Below are 13426 nucleotides of genomic sequence, written 5' to 3' on the forward strand. Positions count from 1 at the left end.
GAAATGGAACTCTGTCAGAAATGGGGAACTGTCTTGCACAAAGTGGTATCTCTCAAATGCCTTTGCAAAATCTAGCAGTATCATCATGCAGCCATTCCCTTCTTCCAAGTCAGCCATCACTTTGTTATTAAATGTGAGAATATTACTAATGTATCACCTACTATTCACAAAGCCATGCCCCCCCCACATATAGAGTATCATATTTTTATCCACCCATTCATGAATGTCTTTGAATACCTTTACTGCCTCTCTGCTACTTCTGAGATGTTGGTTGGTAATTAATGTACTATCTCAGACTCTGTCCATTCCTCTGGGACTTTATCAAACTTGAGACTTAGTTAAACAGCCAAGTCAGAGGCATTGCCAATTCCTTTGCACATTCTTGTAATACATGAGGTGATATCCCATCCAATTCCATGGTCGTATTTGCTTTGAAATTCTGCAGCATCCTAACTACTTCCAATTCCTTAACTTCTATTTCCAGATGATCAGTTTATGTTATACCTGCAAATAACCCAATGGCAGGAAACACTGACAAATAAACGACATGAGATGAAGTCTAAAATTAAGCATTGGCAGTTAAGATAGCAGAGGAACAGCAGAGAGGAAGTTGTTCTTGCTAGTCTTTGCATAGGTTACGGTCAACTTAGACATTAGTATTTAATGAAGGTTTATGACCCACCTATGTGTGAAAACAGTGCAATGTGCATCTCACCATTTGTGTTGTTCTGGTGGAGTGTCAGCACCCCACTCAAGAAAGGAACGATTTTTTTTTTTTTTAATACTCTGACTATTCCTTATACACTCTGGTAGATCTTATCAGACTCAGATAATTGCATAAACTTTTTAACTTCATGCAATTATATGCTTCACTTTACTAAATTTTTTAAAATTTACTGTATGTACACAGCATCTTATTTCTATTTTATCTGTTTATTACTGTTTATTATTACTTGAGTATAGCTGTAACCTTTGTTTTGACACAGTATGAACCTTGCTAACCTTACAGCAATATACTCCTAATCATCCAACCAACTTTACGTTGATGGTAGACTCTTGCAAAGTGGCCACGCAGTAACTCAAGTATTTTGCCTGCTTCTGTCACCTTGCTGCTGTCAGCAGTACTGTTAAAAATTATCCTTCTCTATAAGTTACAATTAAAATATGAAATAGTGACTTTTCATACTCATGCAGCTTTTAACTATTTAAAATTTTTAATTTGTATTATTGAACTTGCTTTACTTTAACATGAAGTAGATTAGTGAATTTAAATTATATTTAATAATAGGTACAAGCCCTTCAAAGTTGTTTAAATATCTTGACTACACCTGTAATTCATTCATCTCCTGGAACGCCTGTAAAGACTTTATTTAGCTGTAATGACAAGATGGTTTCACAAGATTTGAATTATGATAATATCACTAATAACCACAGGTATGTTTTTGAGTTGAATTTTCTTTGAAACAAAATCTTGATTCTAAGTTATTTGGGACTCCAGTTTAATTATTGGATTTATTCTGTTAATCTTCACTAATTGTTCCTGATAATACTTCTTCCTTCAAATATAATATGAAACACAACAACATATGATAATTTATTTGATTTCCTAATCTGAAATTGATATTTCAGATTAGGAAATATACACTGGTTATTGGATGCTGAAGAGGCTATGGACATGAGGTGCTAGTGCCATAATAGGCGAGACATGAAAGTCTACCTGAGAAGAGAAAACTGATCTTGGTTGACTATCAGATTGTTAAGTGAGGGAGAATGAAACAAAATCTTCCATTTAGAGAAATAAGACAGGATTATGCTTGAATAGCATTGAAGTTTGTTAGATTATCTTCATTCCACTTGAAATTGATGACATCATTATTTAAGGCATTGGCTGTAGATCTTAAAGATTGAATTATTTGAACACTACAAGGCTTTGAATGAAGAATAGTAGTGTAGCATACCATCATCAAAAAAACTAGGGCACATCCTTCCTCCTATACTGATGTATAGGAAGAAGGGTGTGGATGAAAGCCAAGAACCCTGGGGTACTCCATCAAAATGTGAAATGGAAATATGGAATGAGAAGAAACAATCTGCCATGACATGCAGTAAATGATCAGAGGAATTTGCAGTCGAGTTGCAAAGAGAAGGAGGGAGATCAAAAAATGGTAGCTTGGTAAGAGGGTCACAGTGTTAGCCTCATTGAAATGTTTTGAAAATATTGAGTGACCACATGAGTATCACCAAACTTCTGTATTGCTTGTTTCCAAAGGCCAGTAAGGTTAACTAGGCGATCTCTGTGGACTAAGAGAGGCAGAATTGATACTGGTGATCACTAATTAATTGACAGATCTCCAAGTATTGAATTGGTTTCCCTTTAATGATCTCTTCCATTATCTTCAATTATGGTGAGTGCAATTGGACAATAGTTTCATGGATGAGTTATATATCCCTTATAATGAACAGGCTGCCCATCTAGCATTAAACATTTCTCTCTTACAAAGTCTGCTTTGGATGGAGAAGGTCATGCTTAGATCAGAAGAGTGGAAACAATAATCAGACCTTGCATATAAGATCCATAGAAATCCTAAAGGCTCTTCCATTCAACACGACTGTATTTTCTTAGGATATGGAACTGGGAGAGGGTTGATCTGCAAGTTGAGTGGAGGGGGGGGATTGTCATTATCCAAATTTTTTTTTTTCTACCCAATGAAAACCCCTCTCTCCTTTTGTAGCACATATGTTTCTATCATATCCCTTCCTATTCAACAAACTTTGTAAAACACAAACTTTCAGTCTCTCCTCATAGCGAGCACACTCCACACACTGTTCGCAATTTTAATTGCTTACCTGTGGATCCTCTCCACCACATCTCCAAGAAACCCAGGCTACCAGATGTGTTCAGAGTAGCTCAGATATGGTTGTGTCATATCAGGGCCTTTGCCTTATTTATGTCTTAACATCTGATTGATCCATTAAGCTATTTTGTCCACTTTTGCAGTATATCCTCTCAAATTGAATATGCTATCCACCATCATTCTCAAATCCATTTATTGCAGTTCATTTTTGTGTATGTAATACACAGCTTGTATTCTTTTCATCCCAGTAGTGCATAACCTTGTTGTTTACAACATTAAACTGGCAACCGTTCATTCTTTGCCCAAACTTCTAGTAAACTATCTTGTAGAATCAATACATCACAGTTATTAAATGTTGTCCTCTGTAGTTCATGATTGTCAGGAAACGGATATTCCTCTCAAATCATTTAAACTATCACTGTGGTACACCACCACCACTGGCCGTATGCTTTCTCCTTAAGAGAACTTTGTCATTTACTACCCCCCCCCTCTATGTGGGGCACCTATTCATGGTGGAGGGGACCCCCCAGTGATGGTACTGGCCATTTTCATTCTTCCTGTTTTTCTTTGCTTTATTTCCCGTATTCTTGGCTCTGCTTCTCCTGAGCCTTTTTCACTATATTTTTTCCAGACCACCATCCAACGCCCTGCGTCATGTTTGCCGTGCGGTGTGACCCGTGGACATCTGGAAAGGGGGATCCTGGTAGTCTTGCACTACTTTGGCAAGACGGGCTATCCTGGATGGCCCAGCAAGGATCAATTGGCTAGTGGGCTTGCCTACAAGGGTCAATTGTTACAGTAAGTCTCTCACCCCCATAGTCTGGGGTCAGGATCCTAGACCTGCTGTAGTGCCAGTATAGCATCCAGGGTAGCCGTGGCGTTCCACTCCTGAGTGCAGTCTTTGCTTGTTGAGTAGTGGGCGTCCATGTGTGGCTCCGTGATGAGTGGGGAGCTCTGGTGCCGAACTCTTTGAGCATGAATCCTTCATCCTCAAATGTTTCAGAGACCCTAAAAAAGTCCCAACCAAGCTGATACAATATATACAGCATATGGAAACAGAAGCAAGAAACAAAAGATATCTGACACTAACATAAATGTACCAACCTTTTTAATCATTCATGCAACAGGTGAAAAACCAGTTGGAAAAATGTCACCCTTCTTTATTCAAAAAGGTTTAGGAGGATTGGCAGGACCTCCCAAAACTGTTAATAAATTGCGTTCTGGTGATATCCTCGTGAGCACTTTGTCAGCAGCATCCCGAGAAACTACTGAGAGCAACGACAATAGGTGGAATACAAATCGCAGTAACACCTCATAGAACACTCAATTCCAGTAGAAGAGTGATATCAGAATGGAATCTCCTTGATGTTCCTGATGAGGAGATATGTTCAGAGCTTAAAGATCAAGGAGTGACGGGTGTGAGGTGCATCCTGATACATAGGGATGGTCACCTGGTTTCAACCAAGAACATCATCCTTACTTTTAATACACCTAGGCCTCCAACATCTGTAAAAGCAGGGAATCTCAGCTGTTAGAATGTACATCCCTAACCCGCTTTAAATGTCAGAGATATGGACATGCCCAAACTATCTGTCGTGGTTCTACTACCTGTGCCTGATGTGGTAGTGAAGAATATGATTAAAAATCTTGCTGTGCAAAAAAAAGCTAAATGTGCAAACTATCAGGGAGATCATCCAGCTTACTCTCATGCATGTCTGAAATGGAAAGATGAAAAAGATATACAAAAAATTAAAACAGAACAAAGCATAACATATCAGGATGCAAAAAGAAAGCTGGCCAACAGCAACTCAAACATATATGTCTGTTCCACCATCTGATAATTTCACCATACCTGAGCTTGATGATCGCAAGTGCTTCTCTGTTGAGTGTATTAATCACAAGACCTATTCCCTTATTCCAGAGAAAACTTCAAAAATGGTCCTAGTCAATGAAAACTCACCTGTCAAAAAATTATAGCAGAGATATCACTCAAAGATAAACCACCAGACACTCAGAAAAAATAGATACTTTTGGTACCCACTGAAAGTAAACTAAACCTACCAACTGACCCTAACGCATTTGATGTTTTGAACACTACCAGAGGAAGAGATGGACACTGGCCATCCATACTTCCCTAAAACAATGGATAAATATAAATCTGACATAGGCAAGTTCTCAACCTTCCGAAAACCAGACAAGTCAATAAAATCAAAACAATAGGAAAATTTTTACAATGCAACTGTTGTGGGATTCGTCAGAATATCGATGATATCAAGATGTTGTTGCAGAAACACAAATCTTTTTGTTTTTGTCTACAGGAAACATACCTTTAGGAATTTCACTGTTGTATGTAAGGGTAGAACTGGAGGTGATCCTGCTAATGGAGGAGTAGCTATCCTAGTGAGCAGTCATATTCCTTTCCACCATGTCGAGCTTAATACTACTCTGGAAGCAGTAGCGATTCGACTCTCTCTGGGATTTCTTGTTACAGTATGTTCAATTTATTTACCACCGAGTGCTGAGTTAAATGAAATTGATCTTGACAATCTTATCTTGCAACTGCCTGAATCCATACTTTTGATTGGTAACTTTAATGGTCACAATACTTTGTGGGGAAGTGCCAACGTTAACAGACGAGATTCAATCATTGAAAGCGTCCTTGATAATAATAACCTCTCCCTTTTAAATAATAAAGTTTATACGTTCTTTCATATGCCTGCCTGTTCATATTCTGCAATTGATCTTACAATCTGTTTCCCTTCCATTCTTCCACTGGTCACATGGGACGTTGAAGAGAACATATACGGAAGCGATCACTTCCCTGTTATATGCACAATGTCCTCACAAGAACCATGTTCACCCACATGAATACCTATATGGAAAATGGACCAGATTGATTGGAATAATTTTTCTCATCTTGCAAAATTTAATGCTGATACTATCAGTCAAACACCTATCAATGAAACGGTCAAGTATATAACAGAGTGCATTATCCAGGCAGCAGCAGCCTCCATCCTGAAAACATCATCTCAGTTTCCATTCTATTCAAAGCCTTGGTGGAACCCAGAATGTCAGACAGCCAAAAAAGATATCAACACAGAGCATGGGGCATATTTCGTAGATACCCCACCACATCATACTTAATAGCTTTCAAGAGTGCTCGAGCCAAAGCACATTATGTGAGACGTCAGAGTCAAAAACAATCATGGATCCAATTTACTACATCAATTAATCAAATGACCAGTCCAAAAATTGTATGGGATAAAATCTGGAAAATGAGAGGCAGATATAGTACACATAGTTTACCTTAGAACATAATGGAAGTGTTATTGCTGATCCCAAAGCTATTTCAGACACTTTGGGAGAAACTTTTGCTAGAATCTCAGCAACAGCTTCATATTCTCCTGAATTTTTAATACTGAAAGAGCAGCAAGAGAAACAAAGGCTTAATTTTTCTACCAACATTCTTCAGCCATATAATCAGCCATTTGTTAAGGACGAACTAAAAAGAGCTCTTCTACAATCTCACCCTGGTGCAGTAGGGCCTGATGACATCCATTATGAAATGATAAAACATCTACCTTCATCTTCTATTGATCTTTTTCTCTTATTATACAATAGAATACTTGCAGAGCAAGAGTTTCCAAATTCTTAGCGTAAGTCAATTGTCATTGCTATCCTAAAACCAGGAAAAGATCTAACACAAGCAAATAATTATCAACCCATTGCTCTGAACGGCTGTCTTTGTAAGATATTAGAGAAAATGGTTAATGCTAGACCTCTGGTATTTAGAAAGCAGCAGTCTTCTCTTCAGTACACAGTGTGGTTTCCAAGACATCGTTCAATAAGAGATGCATTTCTAAAGCGAGAACATCTGATTTCAGTTTTCTTTGACATGCAAAAGCTTATGACACAGCCTGGAGATATGGCATATTAAAAAATCTCTATAACCTAGGTCTCAAAGGACACCTCCCTGTATTTATTAAAAAGTTCCTGTCCAGGCGAACTTACCAAGTCAGAGTGAGAAGTATGCTATCTCGACCATATCATCAGGAACAGGATGTTCCTTGGGGAACATCCTGTTCTTGATGATATGGTCTTAAGTGTGACCCTTTTTGCTATTAAAATTAACTCAATCATTGAACAGCTTCCTCCCACTGTAGACAATGCTCTATATGTTGATGACTTCACAATTTACTGTCACTCACGTAACATGAGGGTAATTGAAAGACAACTTCAGCAAACCATTGATCATGTCTCTCTGCGGGCTCTTAATAATGGGTTTAGGTTTTCAATAGAACAAAGTGTCTGTGTACACTTCTGTCGAAAACGGACTCATCACCCAGATCCTAAATTAAGAATGGGACATACTGTTATTCCATTAGCTACAGAAACCAAGTTCTTGGGACTCATCTTTGACAGAAAACTTACATTTCTAGCACACATTCGTCAACTAAGAGAAAAGTGCAAAAAAAACTTTGAACCTCCTTCGCATTCTATCCTCTACCGAGTGGGGTGCTGATTGAGCTTTATTGCCCCATCTTTATCGTGCACTTGTATGTTCAAAGCTGGATTATGGGTCCCAATTCTCTGGTTCTGCAAGACAGAGTAACATACGATGGTTATATTCCATCCATCATCAGGGTATATGGGTAGCTACTGGTGCCTTTCGCACATCACCCACTGAAAGTCTTTATGTTGAAACAAATGAACCAGCTCTATCACTTCGACAGAAACAGTTATCTATTAATTATGCCCTAAAAATAAAATCTCTCCCAGATCATCCTACATGGACTAGTATCTTCTCTCTGCATTGGTAAGCTCAATATCACAAATGTCAAACTGTTATACATCCTTTTGATATGCGTGTTAAAGAAACTGTGCGAGCTGTTGGTATAAATGTTGACAACATTAGAAACGTAACAGCATCCCTCCATGGCAGGTTTGCACACCATCCTGCAACCTCTCACTTTGTCAGCTACAGAAATCTTATACTCCATCATCCATCTACCTGCAATTGTTTAATGCACACAGAGCAGCACACACTGATTTTTTACCCATCTATACTTATGGTTCAAGAACTAATACCTCTGTTGGCTGTGCTGCTGTGTTTCCTGACATTATTATCTCAAATCAGACCCTGCCAGATTGCAGTAATTATACAGCAGAGTTACATGCCATTCAGCTTGCACTTGTGCATATAAAAGAAAACTGCTACCAAAAGTGTATAATTTACACAGACTCATTGAGCTCTTTACAGGCTATCTCTTCTCTTATGTGTAATCCACATCCAGTACTTTATGAGGTGCTACACGTGTTTCACAAAATGAAAATCCTTAATTTTGATGTTCAGTTCTGCTGGATTCCCAGCCACATCGGAATTAAGGGAAATGAGGCTGCAGATGCAGCTGCTAAATCAGCCCATACTTTCTCCACATACTATTTGACAGTTCCATATACAGACTGCAGACAGCTAATAAGATCAAAGCTAATTGCTCAGTGGGAGTCAACATGGCAGGAAACACCGACAAACAAATTATATGACATTAAAACTGAAATTTAGCACTAGCATTCTAGTCAATGTACAAAGACAAGGGAGGAGGTTGTTCTTGCAAGGCTTCGCATAGGTCACAATCACCTTATGCATTCTTATTTACTGAGAGCTGATGACCATCCCATATATGAAAAATACAACACACATCTCACTATTTATCATATTCTGGTAGAGTGTCAACAATTTACACGAGAGAGGAATGAAAATTTCACCTATCTAACCAAGCCATATACACTCAGGGAAATGCTAGCAGACTCAGGCAGATTGGTGATGTTTTTAATTTTTTAGAAAGAATTAATTTGTACAAACACATTTGACTGTAAATTTGTTTATATGCAAATACTCTATTGCCTAACTTAACTTTCATACATACATATTATTCATTAGTGTAAATTTTGACCAACCAATTATATATTACTGTAGGCTTTGATCTTGTATATTTGTGTCACCCTTTTGTAATTTTGTTTATATATAAATACCACAATGCTAAATTTAATTTCGATGCATATATGCTGTGTAATAATTCCTTTCTGATTCTTTATATATTAGTATTAACATTTGTTGTAATTTTGCTATGTGTAGATACTGCTTTCCTTGACTTGTTTTGTATATGCATATGTTAGCCTGTACTGTTATCTATTTATGTACTGCTGAAACCTCTGCAGTAATTTTGTTTATATGAATATTTCATTGTTTAACTCAAATTTTGTATATGCATTTTATTTACTAGTTTATTTTTCGACTAGTCATGTATTGCTATAAGACATCTTGTCTCTTTGTGTACCTTCTAGTAATTCTGTTTATATGTATTGCTAAATTCTGTTTATACTGCATTGCTAACTTTATTTTCATCCATGCATATTGTATAATAATCTCTTTTTGCCTATTTTTCTACTGCTGTAAAAGCATCTGTTATAATTTTACATATATGTAGATACTGCATTCCTTGGCTTGGTGTTGCATATTTTGTATATTAATTTATATTGTTAACTATTTTTGTACTACCGTAATAACCTCTGACCTTGTGTGTTGCTGTGCCCTCTGCAGCAGTTCTGTTTATATGTAGATGCTGCTTTGTGGAACTAGATTTTTGTACAGACATATTGTTTACAATTTTCTGTAACTGCTTATGTATAGTTGTAACCTTTAGTATGGCAGTGTATCACCTGTGTTGTCTTTGTGCCAAATAAACTATAAACCAAACCAAGATTTACTACTCATTGATATCTGTCCATCATCCATCAGCTGCTCTATTACCCATGTCATTAGTTTCATGTCTATCCTAATTTTCTCTGTTTTACCTAAGAATTTTCCTTGAGGTATCTTGCCAGGTGTCTTTGCTAAGCCAAGCAACATCATGGTATAGCCAATTTCTCTACCTGAACTGTCACTTTTTATAGAAAATGAGCACATCATTAAGGGAAGGCCTACTCTTGACACAGCCATTCTACTTCTCATAAACGGTTGTGTTCCATTTCATCTGTTCATTTAATCGGGTATCAGAATAGCCATCAGGATACTGTCATTTCTCTTGCACCTCTTCATAACACAGACCAGCATCCCATCAAACCCATAGCTGTCTTCACACTGTGATTTCATCATCATCAAATTCCTGCCATGTACCCTCAAGGGGTGTACAGGATATGATAGTACTACATGAAAAATTTACATCATTACTAACTTCCTATCTACAATCTTCCTCCAAATCAGTCTTTTACTTGTCAAGACTCCAACATTACCAGATCTTATATTTCTATTGTCTAAGGCACTTTGTACTGTATGAATCCACCTATATCTTGGTCTTCCTCTGGGTCATTTTCCTGCCAACCTGGCAGAGAACACTTGTTTTACTAATCTTTCTTTGCCCATTCTGTTTAAGTGACCATACCACCTGAGATTAGCTCTGCTAACGCATTCCTGGATGCTGACAATGTCAGGTTGTTTCCTAATATTCTCGTTTTTAATATGATATTGCCATTGATGCCATCTGTTCATGCCTCTAATCTTTCTCAGGAATCTCATATCTGCGGTCTCTAGTCTTTGGTCAAGTGTTTTACTTCTCACCCAGCTCTCAGATCCATAAGTTAAAACTGGTTTGAACACTATCTTGAGCTAATTTAATGTTCTGACTAATTTCTCTCTTATTACATATGAATTTATTCAGTTGACTTCCTACCATACCAGCTTTGTTGATTCTTTTGTCTATTTCCATATTTAATTTACCATCTTCACTAAAAATCGTGCCTAAGTAGCTGAAATGTTTTACTTGTTCCACAAGTTCTCCATTCACAACACAGTTGACATTTTCAATGATTCTGCCTATTTCCATTGTCTTTGTCTTTTTTATTGCTGACCTTCATACCATATCTATTACAACAGTTATTAAATTTAGTCAGAAAATCTTGCAGACTTGTAGCGGATTTATTTAGAAATATAACATTGTCTGCATAAAGCAAAGAGCTGACATTAACATCTCCAATTTTGATATCATGTTTAATACTACTTTCCTTCATAATGTGATCCATATAGATAATGAATAACAGAGGGTATAATGTACATCCTTCTCTCACACCAGATTTAACATTAAACCATCTTCCTGTACTTCCTTCAATTCTAACTGCTGACTTAGAACTCAAATAAAGACTAAGTATTGCTTGATATAATGCCCCATTCACACCATATAACTGTAGTGTATTGAATAGTTTCTCTCTTGGCACCATGTCATATGCTTTTTCCAGATCGACAAAACTTAAATACAGATCTTTGTTATATTCCCATGATTTCTCCACTATTTGTCGTAAAGTGAAGATCTGATCTTGACAGCCTCTATTTGACCTGAATCCAGCTTGTTCTTCACCAAGCTTTTCTTCCACAATCCTTCTCTACCGTTTTTCTCAAGTATACTTGCATATATCTTACCAGGAACACTCAGTAGGGAAATACCTCTGTAATTCTCACATTCAGTTTTATTTCCCTTTTTATATATGGGTACTATGAGAGCTCTACTCCAATCATCGGGAATTCGTCCCTCTGTCCAGGCTTTCTGAACTATGCAGTGCAGCCACTATAAGACTCTTATACCACCATACTTCAGCATTTCTGGTCGAATATCATCTACTCCTGCTGCCTTTCCACATTTCAAGCATTTGATGGCTTTTTCTACTTCAAGTATGGATATGTATTCCTGACTGCATGCCTGGTCAGTGTTTTTTATCACTGTGCTGTCATCACTGCTTGTTTCATTTAGAAAGTTTCAAAGTAATTACTCCATACTTCAAGGATATCTTTTTCTCCCGTTTTCATGTCACCTTTATCATCTCTAACTCCTTTTACAGCACTCTTTCCTCCATTCCTAAGCTTCTTCAACAACCTCCAGAATATTTTGCCACCTTCTTGATATTTATTTTCTATGTTCTTGCCAAAGTCCTCCCATGACTTTTGTTTAGCTAGTTTTACACACTGTTTAGCTTTCTTACATTTGTCTCTTTAAGAGCACAAGCTGACTTATTTGCCAAGAACTTTTGATATGCTTTCTTCTTTTCCTTCACTGCCTCTTTAACTTCCTGTGTCCACCATGGAGTTATAATTTTTCTATCCTTGCAGACAACTTCACCACATGCCTCTCTAGCTGAATCAATCAGGGTTTTCTTCAAGGCTTGCCACTGGATCTCCAAGGTTTGGTTCCTTTTCTCAAACTCTTTCATTTTTCCTTCAATAATCTTTGTGTATTTTAGTCTACAGTTCACATCTGAGAGCTGCTCAACTTTTATTCGCTTTAAAACTTTCTTACATGTTATTCTTTTCATTATGAAATTCAATTTTATCCTTCTCAAGACTAAATAGTGATCACTTCCAATTTCAAATCCTCTGTACACTCTGGTGTCCTGCACCAGAGAGAAAACATCACTATCAACAATAACATAGTCAATGAGACTTTTCTTATTCCTTGCCTCTTCTCTCCATGTGAATTTGTGCACATTTTTATATTGGAACATGGAGTTAGTAATAACCAGTCCATGTACTGAGCAGAAATCCAACAGGTATTTGCCATTATTATTAGCTTTGCTCTTTTCTCCAAATTTTCCCAAAATAGTTTTGTATGTCTCACAATCACTTCCTACTCTGCTGTTCAGATTCCCATCAAGAACCAACTTTTCCTTTTTCATTGTGTCAGTAGCTTTCTCTAGAGCCTCAAAAAATTCCTCCACTTCTACCTTATTAGAACCTTCTGTTGGACCATAGGCACATATAAGTCTCATTGTCCAGTTCCCCATTCTGATATTTGCCCAAATCACTCTACTTGATACTGCCTGCCATTCAAGAAGATGAGCCTCGTATTTTGTGTTGAATACTATGGCTACTCCTTCTTTTCCTTGAATGTCATTGCGTGAATATGACATTTTGTATTTATTGCTCAGAAAGATCTCACCAGTTTTTGTCTTTTTTGTTTCGCTCACCCCTATTATGTCGATCTGGTACTTATCTAATTCCTCGGCTAGCTCCATTTCTTTGCCATTCAGGCTTCTTATGTTGATAGTACTGATCTTGATCTCTGGCAATGATGTGGTGGGGTGTATTTTCAGATTTGTTCCAGTAGCTGAGTTTTCGCTGTTCACCCTGGTTCCCTGGCAAAAACAACGGGGGCCTTGTTTAACCGGGTGACGCCCCAGCCGGCATAAAATTTTATGTTGTATCATCATTTTCTATATTGGTTGAAGCCGATAAGAATACAGTTTGGTCGGCTAAATCCCAAATTGCCAGCGCATCCTCGTTCGTTCAGTGTCCAGGTAGGTACCCAATAGGGTGCACCACGAGAAGGTGAGGATTGGACATTAGGTCAGAAGCCCTGGTCGGTTCTCCGCGTTCCTTTAATGGCTATCGAGGTCTTCTCTCAGTTTTACAGCTTTGACCCTTAAGCACCCCCCACTGTGATTTCTAATATCTCTTTAAAATATACCTTTAAAAACTAAGAGACAGTTAAGATATGAGACACTGTGATTGTCTCTTAATTTTTAAA

At 37.5% G+C, this 13426-nt stretch overlaps 1 protein-coding gene across 1 annotated transcript in view; it reads left to right on the plus strand.

Annotated features, from left to right (window-relative positions):
* Vps13D (vacuolar protein sorting 13D) overlaps positions 1 to 13426 on the plus strand; it is a 1260195-nt gene that overhangs the window by 290502 nt on the left and 956267 nt on the right. The window contains exon 21 of the mRNA XM_090393926.1: positions 1289 to 1434. Within this exon, the coding sequence (XP_090250052.1) occupies positions 1289 to 1434 (146 nt within the window). The remainder of the gene's footprint in view (positions 1 to 1288; positions 1435 to 13426) is intronic.

Source organism: Typopeltis vanoorti, chromosome 6 (assembly GCF_054136105.1).
Source record: "Typopeltis vanoorti isolate ZY-2024b chromosome 6, IOZ_Tvanoo_1.0, whole genome shotgun sequence".
Classification (NCBI taxonomy): domain Eukaryota; kingdom Metazoa; phylum Arthropoda; class Arachnida; order Uropygi; family Thelyphonidae; genus Typopeltis; species Typopeltis vanoorti.